This window comes from Tyto alba, unplaced genomic scaffold, assembly GCF_018691265.1.
Source record: "Tyto alba isolate M040663 unplaced genomic scaffold, T.alba_DEE_v4.0 Super-Scaffold_48, whole genome shotgun sequence".
In the NCBI taxonomy this organism is placed as follows: Eukaryota; Metazoa; Chordata; class Aves; order Strigiformes; family Tytonidae; genus Tyto; species Tyto alba.
The window spans coordinates 11,206,913-11,225,028 of NW_024881324.1; the positions used below are offsets into that span (position 1 = coordinate 11,206,913).

The window sequence follows — 18,116 nt, forward strand, 5'->3', positions numbered from 1 at the left end:
TGAAATCCTTTTACCCCCGAGAGAGTTTGGTGTGGGAAATTTAGACCATACATATTTTACCTTAAATTTCAGATGACCTTTCTTTGTTTTAAAATGTATAAAATCATTTAGGACTGATGCAAGTGAAAGTTGGCATTAAAATGAAGATTCCTATTGTTCTGTTATTCCTGGAAGAGTTGGAGATAATTTCCAGTGCATATTATTGCTTTCTTAACTCACCTAAAACCAATCCTCTCCTAAGGCAGTTGCTCAGAATAGCAGTGTGCACGTCAGGATCGTGGCATTGGCACACTGTGCTAGTTATGGGATTCCTTGTAACGCGTAAGAACAGCTGACGAAACGTGAACTGGAACACAAGCAAAGTGAGCTAAATCTAACTTTTCCCAAGTGGGTGGAAAAATTTGTATCTGGTGATTTTGGAATCTCTTTCAAGAAACTGAGCTCTTTGCTTCAGCAAACAGAGAAAGCAGAACTATGCAAAAGAAGGTTTTGATGCATCTATCTCAAATTAAAGATTTTCTATGGCTAGCTTTGTGGATGAGTTTCAATCATTTCAGCCTGTGTAATACATTTTTGTGAAAGAAAAGGCATGTGCTAGATCAGTAAAAGAGTCATTTCCTCTGCATTAAGTGGAAGTGTTTGGGATGAGCATAGCGGTATATTGTATGGATATAACAATATCACTAATCCCTTCTTACTGTAAACAGGAGTAGAATCTCATGGGAGAAAAATGAGTGATGCAAAGGTCTTGCAAAAGTGAAGGGTTAAAAAGCTTGTGCTTCAGTGGGAGTATAAAAATAATGCTTCTCATCATCAGTTCTAGTTAAGGATACGGGGTGCTTAAACTGTGCTATGATCCACCTGGAGTCTTGAATTCTGCTCAACCTGAGTAAGAATTAACAGGAAAAAGGTTAAATGGAAATTCTGACTGACACAAGGAGGTACAAAACCTAACCAAGCAAATGTGTTTAGAGCAAACCAGGAAACTAGGTAACTGTGTCAACAAACTAGCGTTATACAATGCACTAAAATACATCTTATTTACTCTGCCTCATCTACAATTCAGTTAGCAGCACAAGGTTATTTTAATACTGTGCAGCGATCAGAGACTAAAAAGTGCTTGTGGGTACAGGCGCAAAGGCTTCTCAAAGATAGAGAAATATAAATACTCGTTCATGAAATTCTTGGGAAGCTTTCTTTTTTTTTTTTTTTTTTTAATCAGCATTGCCATTTTATTGTTTAACCTACCCTGCTTGATCTGCCTACTTTTGGTTAATACAGGAGTCAATTACAGCTTCATCTGTGCAGAATTAACTTTATAGAATATACACTAGGGATTCGTCTATCTCCTCTATTTAGATCTATGTCATAAAAAAATATGTAGCAGAGAATTGTGTGCAAGCACTGCATATGGTACAGGCTTTGCAGATTTATTGTAAAATCATTTTAAATCGGTTAAGCTCTTGCCAGAAGTTAATTAAATATGTTCCTTTGGTGGGGGGGTGGGGGGTGGGGGGACTCTGTGTGTGTGCGTGTGTGCGTACGTGTGTGCATGTGTATGGGGGGGGCCTTCTGTCTCACTAGGTGGCAGTGTCTGATTACATCTGGAAGGACCACGCCAGCAAGCCTGGTGTCTCCAGCTGTGACCTCCAGCACCAGGACAAAACCCCTGACTCCGCAGCTACCTCGAAAGGTAGCACCACTGTTCACATCTCCATCTACACTGTTCACCTCAGCGGCTTCCAGGAGCTCTACAGGCACTTCCTCAGGCTCCCTGATGGGGCTATCGTGGAGGTAGGTCCAAGCAGACTCCCCACCTGCAGATATTGAAGGCGAAGGGGTGCGCTTCAGAAGTGGGTCAGTGTCAAAACGGAAAAATAGACCTGCCTGACCCTGCTCGAAATATACATTGAAATCTTGCATAGGAAGACCTCACTCCTAAACAGTAGTGTAAAATCAATGAGTTAATGTGTTTGCAGTGCAAAGTAGCTATTTAGTATTGTTTATAGAGCCATTTGAAGGCAATTATGGAAGATATACATTGAAACTACACACACAGAGATTATTTATAAATATATATTGCTTAGAACCACATAAGGTCATTCTGTACAGGAATTATATATATAAATATACAATGTAAGCATTGTGCACATGTATTACACAGCTAGTACTACAGGTATGGTCATTCACTTAGTTTTTCCTCAGATAGACAGAGCTAAGGCACAGTTAGATTGCTTGCTGGCATCTTACAAGTTTTAGATTGAATCCTGGATGTTGTCAGAGTTTTAGCAGCCTGTGCACTAAAATAAAATACAGGATGGTATTGTAAAGAAGTATTGCTCATTACTTGTTTCATGGGCTGTATTTTGTACATTGCATTGTCATTTTTGTTCTAAGTGCTTAGAAGAAGTGCATTTCCTTGTTGCCTTTGGTCTTGTGTTGAGAGACCTTTAAAAAATATTTGGCATCTAAGAGAAAGTAGAGTGAAAGAATACTGCTTTACCTACCCAGATAAGAAGTGGGAGCATCATCACGGAGGTCTGTTTACCATAGAAAACTGGCACAAATGATGCTGAAGTACAAAGTTCTCAGCTGCTCTATTCTAAGGTGAAGGTTCAAGTACATCTTTCCAGCATGAGGCAAATGTTGCTTCTGCTCCTTTGGTTAATGTTTCAAGGCTGTTTTCTTCATTAAAAGATTTTATTCTTAATGTCTTTGCCCTACTTGGCTTTTTAAAGAAAATTTAATTTAAAGGAAACTGTCCTCAAGGAATCCAAACATAATTTTCTGCCCCAGGAACTTGTGATTCACCAGGGTGAAGACACCAGAGTCTTAGAGCTGGCCAAACAAAACAAGAGAAGGCATGTGGCCTACATGAAGTAGAACTTAATTATTAAAACAAAGAAACCGGCAAATCCAGGTCCATGCCTAAGTCTGTTAAAGAAGCTCCTCATACAAATCGTTGGCTAGATTTTTGCTAGAACACTTTTTCCCTGTTCAAGGTCAACAATGCAGCCCCATTCCTACTTTTCGCCTGTTACAAACAGTATTTTTTGCAGATTGTTTTTTTCCGAGTTAAGTTGTTCTCAGCTTTTTGGTCATGAGGATTTGTTCAGCTACCCCAAGGCTGTGGAAGGAGGGGCTTCGAACACCCGAGGCAATCTTAAACCAGTGCACTGGTCCCTTTCATTAATCCTTCTTGTATTTCTGAGAGAGGACAAATGCATTCCCATACAATACAATTTTGTCTTCCCAGAAGCTTCCAGCTTCTGAACTGATGCTGATCAACATCAACAAAATGAGCGCTGCACAATGCAGATAGCTCAAGCCACTTCTGTACAGTTTCCCACACCAGATCACAACATAGTCTATCCCTGAAATCTACATGGCTGACTCTCATGTCATCATCTTGAAAGCTGCATGTCTAATTTAGGAGACAAACGCACACTTTACAGCATTTTTACTTGTAGATCTAAATACAATTACATATGAGAAATGTGCTTAACTAATAATTGCAGTAAAACTTATGTACAGATCTTACATTTAGCTGATAATGGATGTAATTATACCATTGTGTATTTTATAGGTCAGGGTTTTCTACTTCAGTTCCAAATTAGGAATATTCTATGTTAATGAATTTTAAAACTATACACTGACTAGTGAGAAGTTTCCTGCCATGGGGGAAATACACCTGAGCTTCACAACTTGCTGCTGATGCTGCCCCTTCGGAAGAGTATTTTTGGCTCTGCTGCATCTAGACAAGCAGTGGTACTTGTGTGGGGTTAAAAAATTGTTTGGGAGCTAGAAGGTTGCATTGCAACCTTAAGTATAGCTTTTAAGGGTGTAGGAAATGAAGACTACATGGGCTTCTTGGGGTAATCTGTCCAGTCTGCTCCTTCTGGGGGTAACTCATTGTGTATAAGCATTTTCAGTCTGAATATTTAGAGCTAGTCCTGAGGATTCAGGGAGTTTAGTTTACCTAAACCTAGTCTAGATTAGGTATTTTGTCCCCAGTGATTCGATGGAAAGATTTTTCTGGATCCTTCCAGTCTTATGTGGTCAGAATTCTCCTCTTATTTTCCAGCCTCAATTTATACATTGTCAGTTTCCTTGTATTTATTTGGATCACCCTTTGGTGTAAATAAGACTTATCTCTTCCAGAAGTTTACCTACATGATCTAATTTCATAATCTTAGCAGTTTTCTGCCAGAATGGGTACAACACTTCACCAGAAGAAACAAGTTCCCCTTTTGCTTTTCATTCCCTTCCTCACCTTACTAGTAGTAGTCAAGGAGGGTGGGCTCTTCTTCCACAATCTCTATAACTAGAGATTGTCACCTCTCCTCTCCCTGTCATAGGAACAACAGCTGCCTCTCCTCTTTCTTCATGATGGGCAAGCCTCTTTCTCCCCACCAGATAGAAGATATTTGTATGAAATGCTGTCTTGGGACTGTAGGATCATGGCATGTAGGCATAGGGGAGGTCTTTGGCAAGTGTGACACGTCCTACATTTGTATATGCATCTACCTTGTCTGCAGAGTCCACAGAGAAAGAAAACAACCAATTTGAATTTCTTTTTCCTCTCTTTTGTATGGGCTAGTGCTATTGTACAACTGCAGAATACAAGTAATTCAAAAGCATCTAGGAACTGAGGGTTGCATGTAACTTATTCCTGCAAAACCCATGCTTTTTATTACTGTAACCTACCAATGGTTAAAATGTAACTATTTCAGTGTAACTTTGTGTTTGCTTGGTCACTTTTATTAAGAAACTCTGAAGGAGTGTAACTCTGAAGACAGCAAAATGTAAAGGCTTTGATTTTTTAATTTCTGTGACTTTTGGGAATCATACCTGAAAGAGCCGTAACAGCTATTCCTAATTACTGCAGTGGAACCCCATTAATTCAGGCATTTGGGGACTGAGATCTCTCCTCTCGATGTGTAATGCTTTGTGCCGTTACAGCATGATGGTTGCTGGTATTACTAGGTGTTCTTCAGAAACATTATGTACAATCAGAGGAAATGAGGAATTTGGCAGAAAACAACACAGAAATGATAATAACTTTGAAAAGCATGTGCAATTATAGACATTGTTCAGAGGGTACCACCAGCATGAGCAGTAGGTTCTTAGCACTCAGCTAACTGAGATTTGTGTGCAGGCTAGAGAGCTCTGGGTTATTGGGGTGGCTGTCTATCTCTCGTCAAACACACTGATGTGAGAATAGTATTTAAATTACCGGGCCAAGTTCTTCCTCAAATTCATGTGTTCAACTGCTAGTGAATTCAACCTCAGATATCCTTCTGTATCTGCAGATATACATCAACAAGCATAAAAAGAATTTTGCATAATATTGCTTTAAAGTCCTTGGATACTCATTAGGAATTTACGTTATATTCAAAAGCTCATCCTACTCTTTTAGTTCAGTGAAATCAAGATTTTCTTGTAGCCCTAATTCCCTAATTCAGCAAAGCACTTAAGTGTGAACTTCATTCAAGCCAAGCAGCCAAAACACTAATTTTAAGATACTTTCCTTTTTTTTTTTTTTTTTAGTAGTAAGTAAGGCCAGTTTGTAAGTGCTGTGTACAGGAGTACACTAGTCACACTAGCCAGGTATAAATGTCTCTCTATGTAATAACTTCTTTAAATAGTTATTTCTTTAAGTATGGTATTCCCGTTAAAGGTCCAACTTTGCTGGTATAACTAGAAATTTCATGTCTGGTATGAAAAGTAGTTTTGTAGTTTTCATAAGCATGAGGCAAAAATAACTGTTTTAAAAGGAACATTAAGTACAAGGTGACATGTATAAATTGCCCTAGAAATGTTAAATAAAAAGATTTTTTTTTCAAATGTGCAGCATAAAAATTATAGAGGTTAAACTTGGAAGTGCAGTCCTTTTATCATAAGCATTGTAAAACTCAAAGAATTCACATGCAATAAAACCCATTTTCTTTTTTACCTATAATATATTTCTCCTTTATAGTATTGAATTTAAGTGTTGGCTAACCAAGGAATGACCTTCCCAAAATAAATCACTTTTTATGCTTTTCCTTATTCATTAATCTTATGTTATTGTAATATACAGGAAATTATTGAGTTTTAGCATTTTAAATGTATTTGAAATCCATGCACAGAAAAGTTAATGATAGTGGTATGTGTTTGCTGTTTACATGGTGATAACACCAACTCAGTGATTTTTATCTCAATTTTTGCTGACTGGAGTTGATTTCTTATTAAAAGGGCAAAGATAAGTCACTTTAACTCAGCAAAAAATCAGTTTCTTATTATAAGCCTAGTAAACCTCAGCATTGTAGAGAAAGTTTTTGTATAGCATGATTTTATCTATCAAATACACCTACACAAATGTCAAGGATTCATCCAATTTAAACTTACAGGATAAAAGAGATCTCTTTTCCCTAATTACTTGAAAAGTACCTAGTAGTAATAGGATAAGACAATGTAGGTGACTAGCCAATTACTTAGTTTAAGCTACTTACATCAATCCATATGCTATAAATTATGTCTAAACTCTCTTGCACTTCTGGAAAAGTGAATAAAATCATATAAGTTTATTTTGAATACAAGATCAGATATGGTATGCTGAGTGACACTTAAAAAGAATGAAACAGTAACCGTAGCTTATTTTCTGAAGCAATCTTGACACTAATGCTAAATTACAGCTTGGAAACATCTAGCATTTTTACCTTTATGAGAAAAGGCTTTTTACATATTTAACATAATTCTAGGGAAAATATACTGGAATTATGTATAAAGATATGTACACTGTAACCAAAGGGCATTTATATTCCCCAGTAGAATACTTACAACAATTTTATTGCCATTTGGTGTCATTTTCTAACAGATATAAAATACAGCCAGTAAACAAACTAGACTTTAGATTTAAGCTGACAGCTGTTTCTTCAGAAGCAATATTCAGATATTTAATCTTAAGAATACTGAATATTTTACAATTGTTTGAGCAAACTATACTTTTAGCATGTGAAGGACTGTGTGCTTTTATATACAGTTCTTGGATCTGATAATGATACTAAAAAACAACCTTAGAATAATCTACACATTTGTCTCTCCCATATACTCCCTGGGCAAATCAACAAATTGCCTCATGTTTTATTCTTAATTCCACAAATTCTTTTTATATACACAATGTTACTGTGAATATTAGGCCCTATTTTTTTCTCATATGTGCATAAGCCATACAGTTGACTCCAGTGCAGTTTATGCATGTATCCAAGTGCAGTTTTTCTAGCTCTAACTTCATTAAGGGAATAAATTGACCAAGTTTACTGCAAAAGACCTACATGCTGTTTTCATAAACAGTCTCACTGCAATGCCACTAAAGATTTATGGAGAAAGAGGGAGGATTGCTTCAGCTCAGTAACTGAGGTTGGTACACTACCTAATGGCTTCATCATCATAGGGCTTTATCATCTCGCCAGACCCTGCAGAGGGAGCAGGAAAACTCTGGCCTTTTCAAACCCTAAACTGGACCACCTGATGTGAGTGGGTGAGGACTTCTTGGTGGGGGAGAGACTTGGCAAAGGTAATTATTTGGTGTAAACTCACCGACATTAGCTGGCTTCCTCAGCATCATGCCAGGTCGTCCGCAAACACGGCCAGTTTACGAGTTGGTTTCCTAGAGATCTCTGTAAAAGTAGGGCTTAACAGCAAAGGCTTATCCCTTGCAAGAGTGATTCCACCCACGCTAATGCATGAGTGTGTGTACATATTCCTGGGCTGAATAGGCCTTGCCACGTGCTGCCCTCTTAATTCCAAGATCTAATCTTGTCCCATTTAAGACAACAAATAGTTTGCAACTGCGTTCAGTAGGAAGATGATCCTTCTCAACAGGTATTGAAGTTCAGTTGGGAATCATACATGATAGAAGTCAGCTAAGGGATACTCCCATGGACATAGGCAATCAAGTCAGTACAGCCTGCAAATTTACTTTCATTGAGGGCCATGGCATCACTGCTAGTTCCTCTGCAAATAAGAAGTAATCCAGACTGTTTTAAATTATCTTTACCAGTATATATTTCTCCTTTAATGCTATAATTCAATTAAAGATAATCAGTTTGAGAAATAAAATAGTTGATCAGGTGACTTTTCACCCCACTGAAAAGATGAGAGCAAGAAAAATAATTTTCCTAGAGAAATATTGCATTTATATGCTTTTTTCTTAAACTGATCCAGCTCATCTAGCATGTGACGTGTATCCTGTCCTGAAATGGAACCAGTCTGTTGCTCCTTGCCCTTGTGATGGCTAAGCCAATGCATTTGCTGCAGATAAAGAAGACATACATACCGTGTCTCAGCTGAGGAGGAGTTACATCTCCATACCTTTTCTTTCAGGTTGTTTACCCTTTCAAGTATAAGGTTAAGTCCTTACTGTTGTGTTGGGTTTTTTTTTTTTTTTTTTAGTAAATTGAGGTACAGACTTAAATGGAAACTGTGTCTATTAATTATTAATCTATTAAGGTTATCAACTACAGACAAGTGTATGCTACTGCATGGAACAAGATGGAAAGGCATGAGGCAGCCTTGCAGCATGTGGCCATTTCTCCCCCTCTAGTTTTCTCCAAATCCCAGGTTCAATATACTCTTTGCCCCAGAAACTCACAGTGCCATGGGGAAAAAGATGTATTTCCATCAAGACACCATTTCCTGCTTACCTATGGTGGAGGCTGTGGTCCGATAGAAGGACCAGGAAAGTGATGAGACAGGTCCACCTGTGGGGTCTCAGCAGGGTGCACAGGCTTTCAAATAACCAGAAAATGACTGAAATACCTACAGTGCAGTGTTATAGCCTTGTTCTGTATATCAAAATGCAATTTTAATTTATTCCAGCTTCTTTATTACTGACAGAGAACATGGGGTGGGGAGCAAGGGTTACAAACCTAGCCAACACATACAGAAATATTTCATGGGCATGGATATTTACATTCATATTTCCATGGGGGCCTGAGGAGTTAAAACTCTTTCCTTCAGATGTTCACAGAAGGGATGGGAGCAAGTTCAAGAGCATCCATTCAGTCTGAGCCAACGTTCATGGGAAAAGTTTTATCATATCACTGTAGTTGTGTTATATGACAAATATCAGTGCTGATAATTAAGGGGTACTTTAAAAATGCTATTTTCTATTGAAACACTTCCCTTTTGGTTCCAAACCACTGTAAACAACCAGATTTGTTGTATTTTCAGTGATTTTCTCACTGACTTTATGGTGCAAGGGTAGAGCCACTGATTGCTGCAGAAGGTATTTTGTACACTTAAATGCTTATAATCTTTATTCATCTATCACGTAGTTTTACCTGAATCAGCAGTAAAATCTCTGAAGTCAAAGGATAATTGCCAAAACAGTAATAACTTATTTTATCTGAATAAAAAAATAACCTTTGAAAAAGTACCTTGCAGCTACACAGATTGACAAAATGCATCAATTATATTTTTGCTCACTTTATAATTACACTGCAGTAAGTGCGCTGTGAACTTTACTACACGGTTGATTAACCGTAAGGTTACTGCTATTAAGTCACGCTCAGAAACAACAACTTAGACTTTAATTTAAGAACCGAACTCTGCACAACATCTGATCAAGTCTGAAAATCTGACATATCCATACAAGCTTCAATTTAAAGTACACAAGTAAACGATAGCACCTTAAGTGTAGCAAAAGGTTGATGTTGCTTTGGTCAGGCATGCTGGGTATGTGAACTATCTGATTTGAAACAGCTTTTAGTATGAGTTAACTGACACCAGTGGAAAGGCTTTTCCAGGGAACTCTAAATATCACCTGTATCCTCTTTTTTTTACATAGAAACAAGTTTTATGGGGAGCAGCTGAGGGAACTGGGGTTGTTTAGTCTGGGGAAAAGGAGGCTGAGGGGAGACCTTATCGCTCTACAACTGCCTGAAGGAAGGTTGTAGTGAGGTGGGGGTCGGTCTCTTCTCCAAAGTAACAAGTGATAGAACAAGAGGAAATGGCTTTAGGTTGCGCCAGGGGAGGTTTAGATTGGATATTAGGAGAAAATTCTTCACCAGAAGGGTTATTAAGCACTGAAACAGGCTGCCCAGGGAAGTGACTGAGTCACCATCCCTGGAGGTATTTGAAAGATGTGTAGACGTGGTGCTTAGGGACATGGTTTAGTGGGGGGCTTGGCAGTGTTAGGTTTACGGTTGTACTCAGTGATCTTAAAGGTCTTTTCCAACCTAAAGGATTCTATGATTTTATTAAATCAGTGTTCCAACTTCTGGGGAATTAGGATTAAATCTCCAAATATACCTTGATGATATTTCCACATTTTTTCTCTGATTATTACAACCGGAAAAATATTGCTATTTCTGTCAGTTCAGTGATGCTATAGGCTCCCATTTTGTCTTCTGTCTTCTTGACTTTGTATATTGCAAAAGTGTTTCTATGAAGCCCTGACATAATGTTGTATGTCTGTTTGACCTGCCCTGAAGATCGTTTATGCCATGAGAGAAACACCTTAGGACGATCTAAAACTGGACCATCTCTTAGTGTAAAAGAACAAAGTTAAAAATAAAGTAATAGGTGTTCTGTGTAAGTGGTACCTAGATAAGACAAAAGAGTAGCCTGGTATGAAGAAACTTGCCTAGGATGTAGGATGCACAAGTCCACTGCAATATTCAATCAGGTTTTTTTATGTGAGGTGCGGAGTATCACTTATGTTGCCTGTATCCCCCTGTTCCAGAGGTAACAGCGCTTCCCAGCTTCACAGGGTATCAAACCCAGAAGTGCAATGAAGATTTTAGGATGCTTCTTCAGATTATAAAAGTATATAAAAATTCAACAGAAATTAAAGATTATTCCTGTACATACACCAGTGTTTGTATAATTTATTACAGCTGTTCTAAACCAGGTTGAGAATAGAAAAAATAATTAAAATATTACAGTATTACTGGAGTAATCTGCTTTTTCCTTGCTAGTGTTTGAGTAACAGCAGCTAGACAGAGCTGAGGCTCTGTTACTTCTCAGTGTCTGAAATTTGATTTCTGCTCATATTCATCTGAGCAAAATTTCTCTTATATGGGCACTCCAGAAAGTGAAAACAATTGGAGCCAGGGCACTCTTGTGCAAAATGCCACCCACATGACACAAGCTGAGGATCTGACATATGATGTGGTAACTGCTAATGAACTGAGCTGGATCTGATGCAGTGTCTTGGCTTTATAACCAGTTTCCAGTCCTATAACACATCATCTCCTGCTCATGGCCCCGATTTTCTTCTTTGAAGGTCTATTCTTTATTCACTCAAATCTTCTCCATGTGTCAAGAACATCATAAGAAGAAATTATTAAAAGCAACAGGCGTAAAAGTCCCCATTCCACTGTTTTACTAAAGCATTTAGAGTGAGAAAAATTAGGCGAATTCACATTTCACATGTGTTTAAATTGCTAATCTCACTGCTCTATCTGTATTAGTGAATACATTTACAGTAACTTTTACTTTATAATATTTTGGCAGAACTGTTAGAAAAATTGTTATAAGCCTAGGAGTGGAACTGAACCATGAAAGCTAAACTGTAAGCTGCTGTAAAGCTGGTTTATTAGTATGACAGAATAAAATTTCACACACACAAAAGCTTCTAAGCCGCAGTATTTTGAAAGGAAGAAGAGAGGGGTGGGGAAGTATAATCAAAGTCCTCTATGTTCCCTCTGATATTTCACTGAACGCTGTCATAATACGTTGGTTTTGTCCGTTCTGTTTTTCAGGCATTTGGTGATATTACTGGAGAAGGTCTTTTGTGTAATGAAATGAGCACAGCCCAGGAGCGTGTAAACGAAATGGACAGTGTGCTGCATACATCTTCACGTATCAAGCTGAGGGAGAGGAAAAAGAGTACCACGAGGCAGAAAGGTATTATTTTCAGTTTCTGTACCTAGTTGAAAAACCTAGGCATAAAACCATGGGAGGGATAGAAAAAACAGATAATTTGAAAACACAGTTTCTCTTGGAAAGACTAGGGTGTGATCAGTTAGGGCTGAAATTTCACAGTTGTGTTTTCCAGTGGATCTTCACCCTTGGGTAGTTAGTTTCATAGGACTGTTGCAAGACTCCTGAAGACGGAAGAGCTTCACCCGAACGCTGTCACAATTCTCCGTTCAGAAACTCAGTACAGTAAGGCAATAATCCAGAGCAGTTTATCTGGCGTAAGGGCCAGTGTTCAAAGTATGCTGAGGGCAGGCTTAAATCAGCTACTTTATATATATTTAGGTATGTGTCCACACATATTCATCTGAGTGAGAAAGTTCCAATCCCTCAGACTTGCACTGTGTTTTCCACTGTGTACTGAGAGCCACTGGACCCCTCCCAGCACCTCGAGAAGTACATGCAGAGTGGAACATGCCCATGTACCTCAAGATTCTAAGTGAAGGTGCCACTGATCAAAAGTAGTATCTGGGTGTTTGATGACAGAAAATTACAGGACACACTGGGTGTCCTTAGATGTCACTGTTATTGCAAGATATCAATTTCCTCCTGTTCCTTACGCAGGGTCTCAGTACCAGATCTGGTTCCACCAGATCCTGGCACTTCGCTGAGTCCTACTGGTGTCAGTTTTCTGATGCCCTCTGAGGAGTAAATTTAGTTAAAAACACCTTGTTTTATTTTTAAATCCACACTTATCTTGTCTGCTGACAGAGGAACCTTGGAAAATTTACATGAGCACAGAAGACAGAGTTTTTCAAAGGGAAAGGGATAAATGTAGTGTACGGGCTTTTGTTGCTGTATCCCTCTTGTATGGGGAGGGAGGTCACTGGTGCACTGTTGCCTCTTGTATTTACGTCCTGTCTTTCTCTACATCTTTTTGTTTAATCTTCAGGAAATCATGTTGTCTCTGACAAGAGCTAATTCCTGCAGTAATTCATAGTCCACAGCTTTTACATCCTGATCCACATCCATGGTATGGTTACTGTCTGACAGGATTTATAGTTCTGATGTCTACACCTCTGTGCGTACAGTGTTGTCCAGCAAATGTTCCATTCATAGCTCTTCTGTGGCTTTAACAAGGTTTTCAGTGTGGTAAGCTCACTGGATCAGATCACAGATCGGATCACAAAATATAATTTTTTATTTTTTTTTTCGCCCCTTCCAAATAGTGGGACATTCCTAGATTTCTCAGGTTTACTTGTTCCTGATTTTTCAGATTTGCTTGTACCTGCTAGTGGTGGGGGGGAAAATGTTGCTGATTTGTCTTTCAAGTTTCATGACTAAAACATTGACAGTGTTTTCAGTAATTTTTCAAAGCACAACACTATTGTAATTTCAAGGCTGCAAAGATGCCCAGAAGAGGAACAATGATGGCTTCATGCCACCAGTTCCGTAGCCAAGTCCCAACAGGCTGCAAAATTTACAAGATCCCAGAGAAGATCATTTTGCTGGGGTCTTAACGTTGGTCAGACTTGCTTCCCTGGGAGCTACAGCAGCTTAAAGTAACCTGGAGGTTATTCACATGCTATCTTGGTGGTATTGAAGTATTGCTCATTTGTTCCAACCAGTCAGTGCCTCTTCTATTTGGTTTCATACAAATGCATCAGAAATGAAGTCCATGCCCCAAAGGCGAGGACTATGAGAGACAACAGAAGGAGAAGGTGGGAAGGGGAACAAAGGCAAGAATGGTAAAGTCCTTTGTCCAAGGTCACCAAAGTCAGAGATAAATGCAGAAATAAAGGGCAGATTGCCAGTGCCCTGACTCTTGGTCTTCCCTGCAGTAGGATCCTTTTTGTTCTGAAAACACAGATGGAAAAGGGAAGAGTCTTACCTTCCTGCTATTTTGAATTATTCATGTAGAACACTGTAATCAATTAACATAGTAACCAGTGACATTTTTCTAACATGTATGCTTTTCTGTTGTCCCCTTGTTCAGATGCATTTACCTTTGCAAGATCCTTCCCAATGCCTTGAACATTGTTGATTAATTTTGGTACTTAAATCTGTGGTTCTCATCCATCTGAATAATCATTAAATGACATTAGGTAATAATCTGGAGGTTTAAATGTCACTCCTGAAAACAGTTTTACTTTTAGTTTTCAAGATAACAATTTGGTTTCCACTTTGTTTTTTGTTGTTGTTGTTGTTGTTTGTTTGTTTGTTTGTTTTTTTTTTAATTGATTTGTGTGCATGTACATATGTGTGTGTCTTTATGAGTTACACGCAGACAGAAATGGTGTTAAAAATTTTCTGAATATCTCCAAGAAGTGATGTGATTTTTGTGGGTTGTATTGCATCAGATATTACTGAGATGACTTCTCTCTGTCATAAAAGGAATAAAAATGTCTTTTAATGTTTGCTTTGCCTGTTGACACTTTAAATTATTATATATAATTTTGGAAAAGCAACTCACTGAGGCTAAATTGTCCAGTCCCAGAATTTTTCTGTGTATTTTTTCTACCTGAGCAGAGGTGATGTCGATTAACCCACCACCAGTGAATGACACAAACAGTGCAGTGGAGGCCACTAGGATTGCTTGGGTACATGACTGTCCTCTGCTATGGGTTAAGGTGATGATCTCTGACTCACTGCAGTTTCTGGGCAACAGTACCAAGAAGAGAGCATGCTGTGGGCAGCATCAAACTATGTGCATCTTCCTGGCCCCAGTTTTGTCTTGGAACATGATTGAATGTAATGGTAAAAATCCCTTTGGGCAATATTATACCCTAGGTATACCACTGTCTTAAGATATCCCAGTCTGGTTCTGTGAGATTTTTACTTCAGTGTTAGTAATATGCTATTATTTAGTCTGATGGCAAGACTGATTTTACGTGCGGATTCACCACACCTTTAGTTCTGATAGGACTATGCTGTTTTATTTAACAAATGTGGATCTGGTCCTGATACTTTGTTCAGCATGAAGGACTTGATTGACCACTTTTATTCCCTCTGTTATGTCAGCATGTCTCCACTGGCTTTCATCTGATCTTGGATGTAGAGTTCTGCAATAGTAAATATTCTTGAAAGCTGAATTAAAAGTATGTTTAAATATTAAGTAAATTTATCTTACATTTTTGCTGAAAATGTATCATCTTACCTATTAATTTTGGTTACTTACATTCTATGAGTTCCCATGGTTGTTGGTCAATATACACTGGGTAACACTGGCTTTGAAATTGTTTTCTGAAGTGCCCTTATCAGCAACGTCATCCATAATGTTCAGTTATAGTTGGATAGTAATTGCCTGTCTATGTAGTGTTCCTTTACAACAATTTTCTCCCGTGTAGCTATATATATGTAGTCATTACTGAAAAGTGTAAATAAAGAATCCTTTTAGTGGTGTAGTTTCCCTGGGTACCTACTGTGCTCTTATTATCTAAAACATACTCCCCATCTGTAGTTCTGTTCTATTAAAGGATAAAGACATAAGTATGAATTAAAAATTAAAATGCTTGTTGTAGATTGGAGAGCAAGGTCTATTAGAATATATCTAGCGCTAGGCTCACAGTACAGTAGATAGATTGCACTGAGCACCAGTTAAGCAAGGGGATGAAAAATGAGTGATTTTCATCATTCAGTTAAATATAGTGCTAAGTGGTATGTGCTAGCATTAAAAGCAAATTACTTAGCACTTCACCAATCACAGCATGAGAGCATTCCATTGGAAGCAGTATTTCCAGTGATGCTCAGTCCTCAGTTTTATTAAATAAATCAGCTGTTAATGCTTAAGGAAGCAGCTGAAGACGTATTGCTATGATAATAAAAAGATTGAAAATGTTAAAATGAAGAGAAGCAGTACTTCATTTTAATTAAATGCCCTAAGAAAACCTCCCTCTCTCAAAACAAAAGTGCTGGTGGATCTGTAATATTTGCATCTCCTGTACCTTCTTTAGGTCTTCCCTTCTTACTAATGAATATGACCTTTCATTTTTTTTTTCTTCTTTATAATGACATCTTTTTTTCTCATAAATCTGCTGCCATGTCATTGAACATTTTGATGAGCTTTTCTGATTCCCTCTTATATCTCCTTGATAGGATATTATTATCCAGTAATCTAGAGATGGGGACCCTGATCCTCAGCACAGGTACATTTTGGCTGCTCAGTTAAAGGCGATGGAGATGTGAGAATTTACACCAGAAGAGGTTTCAACATTGAGGGCTACCTTTATACCACGTGGGAACATTATTTCCTCCACATCAGTGGACACTGGGAGATGCTCAAATCTGCTGTCCAAACACATGGAAGCTGTGAGAAGTCATAAAGCTTTCTGAGTCTCAGACCATTCCTAAGGTGCTTCCTCCTCCTCCTAAACAGGAGTGACCTGGCAGGAGTCACACAGCAAAAGTCCCAAAATGACACAAGCAGGAGATGGACCAAGGTCTGAGCCACACCTAAATCTTCACCAGGAAGATCAAACATTAGAAGGAGAGAAAACTAGAGTTCAGATACTAAAACTACAAGATTAGGGAGACTGTGCATGAAGCCATCTTGAGTCCTTAATTTTTCCCCTAATGACATTCTTTGGGGTATCCTATTTTGAGTTTCCTTTCATGACTAGGCTTGAAAGCTGTTTTCTTTATAAATAGAAATGAGTAGGAAGTGAGGGACAAAACTAAAAATATGAAACCCAAGAATCTCTTGTCAGCACATAATTGCAGGAGCTCATACATGGAGTGAAATACCACCTCTTCTGGGATTCATTGTAAAAATGACAATAAGCTGTTTTCTGTGGTCAGGGGAAGATGGATAATGTGCAATCAGCTTAAATTTATTGCAAATACTATTCCTTTCTGGGTTTTGGAGACAGGGCAAACAACCATGCCCAAGGGTTAAGCTAGATATAATCAATCTATTTTTAGTACAGAGGTTGACTGGGGATGTTGAGTTTTCTTCTGGCCCTACATTTCTGGAGTTCTGTGAAAATTACAAAATCTGCCCAAAACAAGTACCTTTTCCATTTCTGCTTGTGTTTAACTTGTGCTAACTAGTGAAATCAGTGTAGTCCTCTGCAGCAGAAGGCTTTCCACTAATAGTGTAGGATAATGATGTTGGACCTGAAAGAAATATTTTGTAAAATCTTGACTTACTTCAAAATGTTTCCTTGTGAAAAAAAATGACAGTCTTTTACAAAATATGTTCTAAAACAAGGCATTTAAGCAATGTTTCCTTCTCTTGGTGCAGCAGATTTTCATTCTCATTTCCCTATCTTCTACTTAGATATACACTCAGTAGTTTGGTTTGGTTTGGTCTGTTTTTTTTCTTGTTTTACAAGATCTTTATTCAAAGTACTTCCTTAAACCTTAAAACAGCACACATTGCTTTTGGTACCAATAAAACCTTTTCTTCAAAAAATATATAAGGACATGGTATTTAACCTAGTTTTCAAAATATAGAATTCCTTTTTTCATTTTCTTGGCTGACATGTAATGGTTCTGATGCATCTTTTCTGGGTATGCCAATCCTGTCATATACACTAATATGAAATAATGACACAAGGTTGACTTAACTAGACATAATAGGCCATATTTCTCAAACATTGTGTATGGGAGGTATATACACAGATCTTGCTATTTGTTAATGAAATTGGAGAAGTTCCTCATCTGCATTAGGACATGTATTTATAATAGACTCCTACTCCAAAGGCGCAGAGCCCTTACATAATAAAATATTTAAAAAGAAAGGACTCTTCATAGCATTATTTCAGATAAATTTTAGAACTTCACCATGCAACAGAAAACATAACCACATTGAATTTGGAGCAACAGAGAGCTATCATTGCACCTAAAACCAGTGCATGGATGTGTGTGCTTGTGTGTGCTCATGTGTATAGAATGATAGCAGGACAGATTTCGGTGGCAGGGCTCTGTATTTCAAGCCTTTTCAGAATTTTGTTTGTTGTCCATGCTGTTTAAATCTTTATTTCCAACTTTTGAATTAAAAATCACTCTTTGAATGCTTTTGTCTTTTTCCACACATACTATCTGTGAATATATTACAGAAGGTCTAAACTATTGGATGATGAAATTTTTCATAGAATCTTTCAATTTAGGGATGGAAAAGTCTAAAATTTTAATGGTCTCATCACATGATGTTTTTTCTTTAACAAATGGTGGACAGGAATTGGTTACAACCTCCTATTTCCCCCATG

At 38.0% G+C, this 18,116-nt stretch overlaps 1 protein-coding gene across 1 annotated transcript in view; it reads left to right on the forward strand.

Annotated features, from left to right (window-relative positions):
• LOC104362639 overlaps positions 1-14,041 on the forward strand; it is a 164,690-nt gene extending 150,649 nt beyond the window's left edge. The window contains exons 17-19 of the mRNA XM_032991935.2: positions 1,585-1,794; positions 11,751-11,895; positions 12,860-14,041. Coding sequence (XP_032847826.1) covers positions 1,585-1,794; positions 11,751-11,895; positions 12,860-12,888 — 384 coding nt within the window. The 3' untranslated portion in view covers positions 12,889-14,041. The remainder of the gene's footprint in view (positions 1-1,584; positions 1,795-11,750; positions 11,896-12,859) is intronic.
• Positions 14,042-18,116: the final 4,075 nt, after the last annotated feature.